Below are 13,463 nucleotides of genomic sequence, written 5' to 3' on the forward strand. Positions count from 1 at the left end.
AAGTAATTTCTCCCTGGGATTATTATGACTTTGAATCTCATAATTATGACTTTCTAGCTCATAATTATGACTTTGAAAGTCGAAATTATGACGTTGTATGTCATAATTATGTCTTTCTATTGGTCAGTTTTATACTTTCATGTGGTGGAAACGGCTTCCATAGAGTATAGATCTCAGCAGGTTTTATACTGTTTTTCGGTGTAATGAAAACAATCGGCTGAGAGGTTTCTTTCAGCTTGAGTTTAGCGCATGCCCAGTGTTCTGATTGTCTCAGTGTTCTGCGTTCCGATTGGCCCAGTGTTCTGGTTGTCCCAGTGTCCTGTGTTCTGATTGGCCCAGTGTTCTGCGTTCTGATTGGCCCAGGCGCTGACCGGGATATTTTGAAAGAATCAGCCTGGCGCTGGGCGCTGCTGTCTGACAGTGAAACAGAACCAGTCCGAACAGTTTATCACACAGACCCCGGTGTTTGCTTGTTGTTTTTAGCGCACCAATGGAGCAGGACGTAGCGTGTGTAATCAGTGACATGTCGGACATGGTGGTGGTGGATTTACAGTCCGCCGTTAAAGCCGAGGAAGCAGAGGAAGAGCTGCTAGGATCGGGGCGAAACCTGCTGAATATAAACCAGGGTATGTGGGAAACTTTATACCTTCTGCTTTAGAGTCACCAAAGTGGCTAAAACCACACAGCTACAAGCACAGGGCCAAACAATCCCAGCTGTCAAAACGGTCCATCGCTAAGCTAACTAAAGCTACATGGATTCAGTTATGCTAGCTGCGCGTTTCCAGTGTAGCTAAACCTCTGTCTGTTCATCTGGGTCTGTGCGTTTTAACTTATTTCTCTTAAATATTTTCTCTATTGTTTATCGAGTCACTGTAGAGGAAACTCCTTCAAATGTGTATTTACTTTTCTGATGCTGGGATAACAGCTGCTTCCGCCCTGGAAAAGTTTCAGCTCATTTTAACCCTTTATATGGCAAGTTAGTGTTTTTGATCACATGCCTTATAAATGGAGCCCCCCTCCAACCCCTTAGTGAGGTCTAGAAGCACTAGATCTATATCCAGTCATTCAGCAAAGATGCTGCTACATGGCTGTACATCTTATTTAGGTATTTGACTAATTAGATGAGGCCTTGAATCATATATTACCTACTGGAAATTGAGTTGGGGAAAAACGTTAGCAATTCAAGAAAAAAGGTAAAAAGCTAATTAAAAAGTTAAAAAGTCAAGAGAAAAGTAAAAAGTAAATTTTAAAAAGTTAAAATGTCATGAAAAAAGGTAAAAAGTTAATTAAAAAGTAAAGTTAAAAAGGTAAAAACTTAATGGAAAAGTTAATAATAAAAAAACCTGTAAAAAGTTAATTGAAAAGTTAATAATAATAAAAAATGGTAAAAAAATAAATAAAAAGTGAATAAGTAAAGTTAAAAAGATAATAAGTTAACAATTATATTTAGCTTTATAAAGTAAAAAATGTCAGTGCCAGTATCAGCATTAATGCCTCTAGGTTATGTTGGACCAAAAAAATTTGTTTCCTTCTCAGAGTATTTTTCATGTATTTCTCATAGAAGCGCTTTTTTTTTTTTTTTCTTAATATATTTGGGCAAGTTGGTGTTTCTTGTTGTTACATTGATATTCATTTCTGCCATCAAAATATCCATAATTTTGAATGTGGCTTGAAATTTGGATTTTCAAAGGATTTCACTGAGGGCCCTATAAAGGGTTAATGATGAATTCATTAATTTAGTTCCCTCTTTTATTTCAAACCTGTTTATGGATAATTTATTTTTTAACTATTTTTAGAAGAAAAAGATTCGAGCCAGTAATAAAACTTTGGAAAAATGTCTTAAACAGAAAAAGAGAGTAACTGCTGTTTTCTCAGCTTTAATTTTTCCTTGAATTAACGTTCTTAATTTCTTTAATATTATTTAGTTACATTTATTGTCTTTAACTTAATTCTTTTGTTTTTATTATTACAGATTTTATTTGTTCTAATTTTTCCTTTCTCACACTGAGTTTTACTAATTTAAATCTTGCCACATCATGTTGTCTTCATTTCCAGACCAATACAGATGCTCATTATTGACCAATAGAAACATTGTTGTTAACGTCCAGAAGACCAATACGATTTCGGGCTGCAGCCTGTCATCAGTAAAGATGATGAAGGATTTTGCTGTGATAGATAGATAGATAGATAGATAGATAGATAGATAGATAGATAGATAGATAGATAGATAGATAGATATATTTGGCCTCCTTTTCCATTAAATTAGCTTCTTTCTTTTTTTCCTCAGTCTGACAGAGAGGAAAACATTTCTTAGGTCTTCCATTGAGCTTCTAGGATCTATTTTGGACCAGTCAACATTTCTAGAACAATTATTTATCTTCTTTTCATTAAAAAGCAATATTGTTTTGTTTTGTACCACTCTAGATGTTCTGTGGATGTTTTTTTCTTTTTGGAAAAAATTATCTTTTTGATTTGAAAGTTGTAGCTAAGAGCTTTAGAAGAACTTCCCATGATCATAGTGACGTGATTAGATCTGGAATGATTCATCTGATTTAATCAATCATTAAAATTAGGGCTGAATCGATTAATCAGATTAATTGATTATTGAAATAATCGACTAGTTTAGTAAATGATTAATCATTAACTGGAGTATAGAGACTGTAAAACATGCCTTTAGCTGACAGAAGAACCCATTTAGAGCAGTAATTATACTAAAATTGTAAAGAAATATATAGACAGCTTGAATTTAAGATTAAAATAAATTTTGTCAGTCTATATTCTCTATCCAGAACTTCTCAAGAGGAAAAGTTTTAGTTTCACCTGTTTAATTTGTTAAAAAAATCGTCTTTAAGGAACCTTTGGCTATCTGATTATAAACAGATTAATCGAAAAAATAATCCCCAGATTAATCAATTTACAAAATAATCCTTAGTTGTAGCTCTAATTAAAATAACTGTCAGCTGATTTTGTAAGGGAATGGATTTGTTACCCATAGTCATGGCTCAGAGACTAAAGCATGACATTTGCTGAAATAAATGGTTTCTTTTCTTTATCACAAATTGTTTAGATGTGGTAAATTACCAAAAGCATCTCCTTTCAGGTGATTAAAAATTAATTGATAGAATAAATGATTACTAAAAGAATCGATGGTTGCAGATCTAGACTTGATTCAGAGGTGAAGTCTTTACCCCCCTCCCCCTTGGCAGCCCTGTTTGAGAATGAAGACGATGAGAGCGGAGAGGACAGCGATGATGACAGTGGAACGGATCACGGCAGCGGTGAGAGTTCAGGAACTCGGCTGCAGAGATGCCAGCGGCTCGGAGGTGAAGGCTGGAATCTACCCGACACCTTCCAGACCAGCAACCTGCTGTTCTACGAGAGGTTCAAGGCGTACCAGGACTACATGCTGGGTAACTTTGCTGAGATTTGGCCGTATAGCTGCTGCCTTTCTGGAAAACGCTGACGTGTTTGTTTTCTCAGGAGACTGTAAGCCCTCGGAGGTGAAGGCGTTCACGGCCGATTACCTAGAAAAGGCGCTGGAGCCGTGCGACTGGTCGGCCGTGTGGAGCACCAACATCTTCGACGTCGTGGTGGAGGTAAGAGCAGCTTATGGACGTGGCAGGACTTCTAATGTAAGCGGTGGAATGTAACGAGACTCTCTTGGTCGAGTTCAGGTGGAAGATCTGGACCTGAATGAGCTGAAGGCGTGTGTGAAGCTGGCTCTGCCTCTGCAGAGCCAAACCAGAGGCTGTGAGATCACAGAGGACGCCTTTAACTCCCTGCTGGAGGCGACTCAGCATAAAGTGCCCCTGCTGGAGCTGCAGGTGGTTTATAAGGAGTCGGGGGAATTCGATCAGACTGCTCTCGCTCTGGAGCACCTTAGGTAGGAAGCTGCTGATCAGTAGCTCTGACCGTATGCGGGGAATGTTGCAAACAGAACGTTTTATAAATGGGGTTAAAATTAAATCAAGAAATGAAACTTGGAAATATAGTTTTTATCAAAAAAAGATTTGAGAGAAACTTAACTGATTTCACAAATTTTTTACATTTTATTGTTCAATGTTGTTATAATTTTTCTCCCAAATTTTCTTTTTTCAAGGTTTTCTTTAAAGTCGTAGGAAAGCGGCCGTTCCAAACGTTGCATTTCAAAATTCTCCCGAGTGGTGCACGACTTTACAGGAGTGAATAAAGTGAACGTGATTGGTCGTTTATCAAGGGGGCAGGATTGTTGTGGTTCGTAAACCAAATTGGTATTGGTCGGTTTTTTGGAAGCTCCTTGCTAACCGGTTAGCAACTTTGTGCTAGTAGGTTCCCAATGGGAAATTCCATTGTGACTAAGTAGCACTAAATTGGTGACCCTAGAAACGACACTGTAAAGGAACGCTATGGACAGAGGAGACATGCAAGAGGAGGAGAGTTTAGTGTCGCAGGTCGTGGATGAGTCTCCTCCGTCACACATTTTTTATTTAGAGGAGGAAAGTAGGGATGAAGATGTTGTGGAAGAGGACGCCAGGGCGGCAGAAGCTTGGTTTGGTGTAGAAGGCTTACAGCCGTACATGTTTGAGCCCTTGCCTCGCAACTATGCCAGTTCTGTTAGTTCTACGCCTGCTGAAGACACAGACGTCCATCCCCGTGAACACTGCGTATATTAGCTGCCACATATGAATCAAGATGCTATGACTGAAAACATTTGATTGACAGATGTTGGACAGATATATCGTTGATATATGATTGGCCAACGTTGGCTGACGTATAACTAACTGGCCTGCAAAAAAAACCCCCAACAGATTTTAATAAAGATGTTTTTTTTTAATAGAATTTTTTCTAAATTTTGGGACAATATGGTCTGATAAAGAGTACATTTATATTCATGTTTAAGGCAGAATGATTTGACATTTAAATATGACTTCCCTACAACTTTAACCTGGGCGTAGACTGTATACGATTTTTTTTCTGCCCTTTTTCGATTGGGCTGAGTTTCAGCCCCCTCCTCCATCCTGCATTGTGTAGTATACAGGAGGTAACAAGGGGCGATCAGCCTCTCACCGCCAACTCCTGATCAGTAATCGCGAGGTCGGGAGAAAATCAAACATGTGGACAAATCCTGCTGTTGAAGCAGAACTACTAGCCAATTTACCAGAGCCTCAAGCGCTGCGCATGTGGAATCTTCCAGATTATTGAGTCCGACCAGCGCCTCCTCTCAGCGCTGAGTCCGATGTGTTTTTTAGACGTACAGTGAAGGTAGATCGCATCAGAGCGTCGGGCTGCACAGTGAACATCGTGAGCTGTGAACGTTTAAACCCTGCGGTTTCTTCGTACAGTTTGAGCTTTAGCTGCGTGCAACGATTGAAAATATCTTGCAGTGTATGCCCAGCTTAACGGATTTTATAAAAAAATGAAATGTGTCTTTGCTCCTCAGTTCAGAGGAAATCCGGCCCAGAAGGGAAGAGAGTATGATCTGGAAAACTCAATCTGAAAATGAGACATCTAAAAAAAATACATAACTATTTCAAGGTTTATGCAATATTCAGCTTATTCTACGACTTTTGGCCCAATTGAAATTAATGTAGAATTCCCAGATTTCAGCAAAATTCAGCTAAAAGTTCAGCATCTTTGAACTTGAAGTACTTCAGCAAACTTTCAGCTAGAAACACTAGAAACACTGTTGAAAATGTTCTTCAAACGTTCAGCTATTTCCATTTAGGTCAGCTTTTTGATATCTTTCACGGTTTAAGTCAATTAAAAGTTGATGATGTATATTTTTTATTTTTTAGGGGGGGAACAAAAACTTAGAAAACTCTATTCAGTTTCTTTGTATAGCAACAATTCACAACACATGTCATCTCAAGGCACTTTAATGTTCACCAGATCATCCAGTCAAGGTTTTCTATCTAAGGAAAACCAGTTGATTGCATCGACTCATTGAATACAATACAATCCCTCACACTAAGCATGCTTGTAGCGACATGAGAGAGGAAAAACTCACTTTTAACAGGAAGAAACCTCCAGCAGAACCAGGCTCAGTGTGAGCGGCCATCTGCTGAGGCCGACTGGGGTTCAAGGAGACAGAAGCAGAGATACAGAAAGCAGCTGTAAAAGGCGTCCCCGTCCAGGAAACACTCAGCCAGGCAGACGAGCTCTGAGCCAGCTCCCATGTCAGAGGATGAAAGAGAGCACATCCAGTTAGTCACAGGCAGAGAAACAGGACTACACTGAAAAACAGGCCGATCTCCAGCATCTATAAACAAAGGTGTTGATGGCAGCAGCACAGCTGATATAATCAGATACAATCAAAAAAGTTTCATGTCTGGAATGCATTTTTTGTTAAATTTCAATTTCCAAAATGTGTTTTTTGCTGCAGCAGTAAAGGACCAACATTCACTTCCTCTCCTCCTTTCTGCAGATTTTTCTACAAGCACATCTGGAGGCAGTGGGACGAGGAAGACGAGGACGATGACTTTGATTACTTTGTCCGCTGTGTGGAGCCTCGTCTCAGACTGTGAGCACCATTCCAATCTCTGTAATGCCAAAGCTTTGCTTCCTGCTGCCGGTTCACGTTCCTGAATGCCTCCTTTCAGCTTCTACGACGTCCTGGAGGACAGACTCCCTGCTGGGCTGGTGGCAGAGTACCAGTCTCTGCTGCAGAGCTGCTCCCAGTGCTTCCAGCAGTTCTCCGAGTTGCGTAGCGGCCTCAGCGCTGACTCAGACTCGGAGCTGGACAACGTGTCCATGGTGGAGGGCCTGAAGCTCTACGACCAGCTGGAGATGTTTAAACGTAGATTACACATCATAGAGAACCCCCTGCTAAGGTGCGTCCCTCTGCAGGTAGCAGTCATTCTACGCCACAGAACCCCCTGACCCCCCCTCCATCCCCTGTCCAGGTATGTGCTCACCTACAAGGGAAGCTCCAGGCGGCAGTGCGTGGAGAGCCGGGGGCTCAGAGAGTCGGGGATGAAGATGGTTCACGTGGTAACGGGGGTCTGCAGCAGCATCCAGCTCCAGGCTCTGCTCACCGCACGGCTCACTCCACTCAGCGCCTCTGAGAACACAGAGATCCAGGTGGGTCGCTCCCGCGCGCTCACAGCAGAACGGCGGTCAGATTCTGGAGCTAAAACAGGAGTTCAGTCCAGATGGTTTTAATGGAGGCGCTCGGCTCACTCAGGCTGTCTCGCTTTCTCCGTTTTTGTTCTGTTCTGGCTCCCAAACCGCCAGTCTTCATTCCAGGCCTCATGTGTCTTTAGCTCCGTACAGGTTAGGGTTAGTGTAGTGGCGATTGTTTGTCAAACCAAACATCCAATAAAGTTCCAATCAGCCACTATAGGCACTGGGGTCACGCTTTCTTGACGCAGGCAAAAGAAGTTGAAGTCCAAACTTGTAGATGTTCAGTTGATTTATTTCCTATATTTTTGCAACATTACAGAGTTCAAACATTCCTTGCTCCGTCACCTCTCTTGCACTGGTAAAAACCCATAGGCCCCTAACCTAAATGCCTGCTGGTCCTTACCAGGCTCCTACATTTATAGAAAGTGGACCGCCCACATTTCTTCCTGTTTTACATAATAAAGAAAGAAAAAATGATAAAACATCAAAAAATAAATAAACAAAATTCAACAATTAACCTATAAATAAAGTCTGTAAATAATGCAAAAAAATATATAAGTTTAGGAATTAACACAATTCAAATGGATAAAGAAATAAAGAATTAATAGCTCCAACAGTTAGGTCCCAGGCTTTAACTGTTGCTGTTAGTGATTTACTATTTTCTTTTTTTTTTGAATCCAGAAAATCATAAAACAAATATGTTGCCCTTCATGTTATGGAAAGATCCTTTTGATACAAGAGAAACCACGATTTCTAAGAAAATGGATGCTAATCGATTAATCCCTGCTCAATCCCCTGTCTGTTAAACAGGAAATGTTCTCCATGACAGGAGAACAGTCGGAAATCCAAAATATATTGCTTTTTTTTTATATTTTCATGGGCGGCACCAAAATGAATCTGTGGAATCCTGCTCCTCTCAACAAAACTCTAGCCTCGTGAGACCACCCTGATCTCGCGAGCTTTCAAGGTTTCACTCGCAGATCAGTCTGGAGACTCTCCGTTAAAGAAAAATTGGAGCCGTTCACCAAATGAACGTCCAATCAGCGTTGGCTTTGAGGCGGGTTGAGGTGTGACGCAACGAGAAGCGCGACAGTTCAGTCTAAAGAACATGGCGGCTTCAGCCGATGAAGCTAGCGTTAGTGTGGCTATCGAGCAAGTTTTATCGGAATTACAGAGTATTTCTTCACTGAAAGAAGAGCAAAACACTGCTCTGGAGGCTTTTCTCAGAGGAAAAGATGTTTTTGCTCTTCTCCCGACTGGTTTCGGCAAGAGTTTGATCTATCAATTGGCTCCTCTTCGCCGTCGCTCTGTTAGTATGTCATATGCTTCGTTGATCTGATTGGTTTATTTGGCCCGTCTATCACCAACATAGGCTAATCAGCTAACCAGTATTTTCGCCCCTTCCCAAAATTACTTCAACCGAAGGTTTCCAGATGGATATGCGGAGAAAATCCATCTGGCGGAGTCAGGTTAACAAAACTCTCTACCTTATAAAAGTTGTTCTGGTTCTATTTTGCAAATAATTTTCTTTATGTCAGTAGGTCAACAGACAGAGTGTAGAAACGTTACATTAATTAGATGCAAATGTAAAAAAAATAAATAAATAATGCACCCAAATAAATGGAATTGACAAAGCTTGGTGAAAATAATTGTAGTGAACCTTTAGTTCTTAGTTCCTGAGAAACGATTAAACCTCTGTGTTGGTCTGCCTGCTCCAACTAACAGTGTTTTCTATCCTAAAGGATAAATACGTACAGTAAAAATTAGGCTAAATGTTCGTTTGTGGTTTCCATGGATACTGCTATAAATTCTGAATTAATAAGTAATTTTTCTGGCTGATAGTTTCTGTTATTAATCGTCTCAGTGGATCTTTAGAAAATCCTGGAAAAGGATTCCCTCAGGTTTATCTTCCCCATCAGATCTCCAGCAGCAGCTGCTTTCCTATTGGCTGATTAGAAGCTGTAGGTCATGGCCAACATCACACCGTGAGATCAACATCTTAAAAATCCGACACTAGAACCCGCCTGACAGCGTGAAGTAGGTCGCGCAGATTTATGCTACGTTCACATCGCTAGCAAAAACGCGTTTGCTGCTTCATTTTTGATGCTTGTACAAGTTTAGTTCTGACGCGCGGCTCAAGCATCTCTGCTTCTCCAGCTGCGCGGTGGGAAAAGGTGGGTCTGATGCGCGTTGGGCAGAGCTACCCTATCCTTTCCTTGCCTGTAACAATGGCAGCTATATTTGCTGTGATCAGTGGGTAAAAAGTTGTTTTAATATGTTCTTAAATGAGAAAGTCCACCTAAAAACCTCATCAGTGCAGTCAGTTCATCTAGATTACCATCCTGCCTTCAAATATTATTTCTCTGTCCGAGCCGCTCAGAGCCTAACATACCAGCGATGCCCTGTCAGCTCCCAGATCAGCTTCTCTGATTGGTTGATGTCGCGTCTCGAGCAGCAACATTTTTCCAACTCCAGCAGCTGCTGTGTTTGCAGCGTGTTCTGCGCGTCAGAAGCTCATGACGCGCTACTCCTGCTGCTCAAAACACACACGGGAGGTTTTGCTGCGCCTTGATGCGCGTCCACCGTTGACTTTGCATGTAAACCAGCTGCCTCTACTTCTTTAGGTGTTAACGTAGCATTAGAGCCATTTATTCCTTCATATTATTCCAACAGCCCTCGTATTTTCTGTCACGGCCGATAATGCCACAGTATATACCTGACATTAAGCAGACTGTCATGTAGCATGTTTTCAGGCTACCAACCATTATTAGGAAGCATCTAAAGTTCTCTGTCCTCCATTGTATAAATGAACGATGCGTCTTATTCCCATAGTTCCACAAAGATCCGGTGGCAGCAGTGGGCGCCTGTCATCAGGGAGACGTGGTCATCGTCCTTCCAGGAACATACACCGTCAGCAGCTCCATCTTCATACCAGACTCCATCACTATTGAAGGTAACATGCAGACATTGACTGATGCTTGTTTTTTAATGGAGGAAGGTGATTCTTTCATCTTCTGGTCAAACTGATTCCCATATGTCCTGCCAACGTTTTAGGTTCAGTTCTAAAGCCAATATTGTTTCTCTTTGTCCATTTTATAATGATGACACAGTAATAACATGTCTCACAAGTATCAATGCAAACAAAACAACAAAAAACTTTTAATCAGCCAAATCAAGCAAATATATATTAGGTTAAAATATTTAGTTCACAAACCTTAAGTTAAGGTTTCCTCCAAAACTTTAGATCTTCTCAACTTTTTCTTTTGTTTGTGTTTGACAAAACATTGACAAAAATATGGATGAAGAAGGTTAAACATCTTTACAGCTGAAATTTAAGTAGGAAGAAAATAAAAATTTGAGAAAAAATTCGTAGCAGCATGTTTTAATTTATCCTCAAGGTCCTTTTTGTCCCCCAGGCTGTTTTCTTTCGATAGTGAGGATTTCAGAATGAATTTCATCTATAAGTAATTCAAAAATTCTGTGTCATTGAGTCTATACTCCTTTTTTTTATTTATTTTAAATCACTAAAGAAAATGACCTGGTTTCTGAGTATAAATCAGCCTTAACACATGACGAAAGTTGCTGTGGCTGGCCAGGTGAGGTACGCTGCCCTGACATTAAATGAGGCGCATACAGTGCTGTTCTCTGTTTTACACTGTTAATGCTTGATTTGATTTGATTTGTTAATAAATGTTTTTGTCTGGTTGAAATTAAACATTTTTGCTGAGGCATAAAAAACTATCGGGTAAAGAATTGGATCCCCTATAATTGGCAGTCTTTATCGAGGATCACTTAAAGCAGATGTCAAAACAATCAGAATCAGCCTTAAAGAATCCATCTTTAGTCGGGTGCCTCTGCAGTCATGTCGCCCAGATGAATGGGTCCAAGCAGAGCTCTGTGAGGAGTTCAGGATGTTGCTGTAGAACCAAATCCTGTCTTTAAGCCTATTGTCAACCTCCTTCCTGATCTCTCTGCTGCTCTCACGTGGTTTTTCAGATGCTAGTTTTTCTCCCAGAGGTCAGAAGTGAACCTTTTTGCTCCCACTTCACAATAATGTTCTACTTTGGGGTTTCTGTTTTACTCCCAACCATTAAAAACTGGTTTGTGTTCAAAGGTTCCTGAGATTTACCGTAGTTGGATTGGTGTGAACAGATCCCTCTCTGTTTGTGTTCACCAGGCTTTGGGTTTCCTGATGAGGTGGTGATTGAAAACCGTCACAAAGGCGACTCGTTTGTGGAGTCGACGGGGGCCGACGTCCAAGTGTCCAACATCAAGTTCATCCAACACGACGCTGTGGAAGGCATTCTGTGTGAGTTGATCATACTCTCCATATTCCTGTTCGGTGTTTGGTCAATCTGGTTGAACTTAAAAAACAAAGCGCAGTGTGTATTACGTCATCCTCGTGCGCCGGCTACCATTCCTTCATCCTGTCCCCTGAACTGCAGCTAGTTTTACTTACTTGCCCAAACTCGATCTATTGTTTCCTAAAGGATAATTTACTAGTTTTATCTCGTCTCCTTCTGCAAATTACTTAGCTAGCGTAGCCGCCTTGTGGCCCGGGCTGTCTGTCACAACTCTAGTCCGGCGCATGGATGACCTCATACACACTCAGCTTTGTTTTATATAAATATAAATATAAAAAATATAACCGCGGATGTCTGGGGGACAGTGATTGGCCTACATGTTATGAATGCTGGCGTACCATAAAGAATAAATTATGAACAGTTCAGTTTGTGCCTTCAAGTCGTTGCCCATAGGAAGACGTTACTTAGATATAACCTATCAGAATATCTTCAGAACGGCTCCAAATGACACAAAACTCATATGGGTGAGTAGACCATGATGTAATAACGTAAAATCAAGGGCCCAATGTAAAAAAAAAAAACTGCATTCCCCGCTGAGACATTTTCGCTAATTTCTTTTCTTTCAGGTGAGCATAGCTATAGTCAATACGCAAGATGTCCGATTTGCATTTATCACTTCAGTTTTGTATGAAAAATAGACTTTAAACTACCTCAACGGCCGTGTATCCTTTTAGTCAAGTACAAAAAAACTATTTAAGGTCAGATCGTCATACACTTCAAAAAAACACCTAAAAGTAAGTAATTAAATAGTTGTTGTTTTTTTTTGTACAAGTGTATTTTTTATTCTAAAATAAAGGGATAAATTAAATTGATAAATGGGTATTGATTATTGGTATGCTGGTCTGACCGGGTATGCTTATTTGACAGAACACCGGTCTCCCTTGGTGTTCTGGTATCAGTGTGATGTTGCCAGGGGCCTTTAGAGGGCGCCAAACCAGGCAGTTACAGCTAAAAGTTACACAGAGCTGCTTTAAAACTGCGAAGTGTTTGATGTATTTTAGTGTGAAAATCAATCAAGTGTTACAGTTAGTATCTTTATTGCTTTAATGATTATTGTTCTTAAATGTTGTAGCAAAATTATTTTTTTTTTGCCTTCAAACCTGAAAAATTATCGTTAAAGTATTAAACTATTTTGATGTGTTCAGCACAGGGATCGGTTGGCGCTGTTTATCAGTTTTCCTACCTGATGTTTTCCTGTAGAGCAAACTTTATAAAATGTTTCTGCCATCCATCGTTTCAACTTGCTGCACAGTTGGTCGAGCTGAACCTTTTCTGGTTGGTTGTTTACCAGGCGTTCGTCAGGGGACCCTGAACATGGAGAACTGCGTGCTGCAGTGTGAGACCACTGGCGTGGTTGTGCGAACTTCCGCCCGCCTCACCATGAACATGTGCGACCTGTACGGCTCCAAGGTTGGGGACTGCACCGCACCCATCGCACTGGAGACCTCAGAGACTGAGCCTCTTCATGAATGGCTGATCTCTATGCTGTGTTTCTGTGCAGGGAGCGGGTTTGGAGATTTATCCCGGCAGCATTTGCAGTCTGGTCAACAACGAGATCCATCACTGTAAGGATGGAGTCCTGATCAAGGTGAGACGCTGCCTGTGGCTCATTCACACTGAAAGAAAAACGATTTGCTCCATGGGATTAACTCATAACATCCACCTAGGGTCAAACTCGAGGCCCGGGGCCTAATCAGGGCCATCATAGCTATTTTTCTGGCCCTCAATGTTCTAAAAACAGGACATTGTGTCATTTGTTCACTTAATATTAACAAAGTATCTAAAACTGTTAAAATAAATAGATTTAAAGTTCTAACAGCAGAGCAATGGTCAGCTAGGCTCTAGGAAATCATATTTAAATGTCAAATCATTCTGGCTTAAACATGTATATAAATGTGCTATTTATTAGACCATATTGTCCAAAAAATTGTTCATGAAATAAGAATCATTTCCTTTTCCATTGAGTTCTGTCCTAGTGTTCACGGGGATGGACGTCTG

The 13,463-nt window shown here is 40.8% G+C and overlaps 1 protein-coding gene across 1 annotated transcript in view; it reads left to right on the forward strand.

Moving 5' to 3' along the window:
* The first annotated feature begins 374 nt into the window (after nt 1-374).
* shcbp1 (SHC SH2-domain binding protein 1) overlaps nt 375-13,463 on the forward strand; it is a 17,185-nt gene continuing 4,096 nt past the window's right edge. Inside the window, exons 1-11 of the mRNA XM_015393083.1 lie at nt 375-626; nt 3,207-3,410; nt 3,481-3,596; nt 3,675-3,883; nt 6,404-6,499; nt 6,579-6,809; nt 6,882-7,059; nt 9,934-10,054; nt 11,279-11,410; nt 12,757-12,875; nt 12,967-13,053. Coding sequence (XP_015248569.1) covers nt 491-626; nt 3,207-3,410; nt 3,481-3,596; nt 3,675-3,883; nt 6,404-6,499; nt 6,579-6,809; nt 6,882-7,059; nt 9,934-10,054; nt 11,279-11,410; nt 12,757-12,875; nt 12,967-13,053 — 1,629 coding nt within the window. The 5' untranslated portion in view covers nt 375-490. The remainder of the gene's footprint in view (nt 627-3,206; nt 3,411-3,480; nt 3,597-3,674; nt 3,884-6,403; nt 6,500-6,578; nt 6,810-6,881; nt 7,060-9,933; nt 10,055-11,278; nt 11,411-12,756; nt 12,876-12,966; nt 13,054-13,463) is intronic.

Source organism: Cyprinodon variegatus, unplaced genomic scaffold (genome assembly GCF_000732505.1).
Source record: "Cyprinodon variegatus isolate N-32 unplaced genomic scaffold, C_variegatus-1.0 Scaffold624, whole genome shotgun sequence".
Lineage (NCBI taxonomy): Eukaryota > Metazoa > Chordata > Actinopteri > Cyprinodontiformes > Cyprinodontidae > Cyprinodon > Cyprinodon variegatus.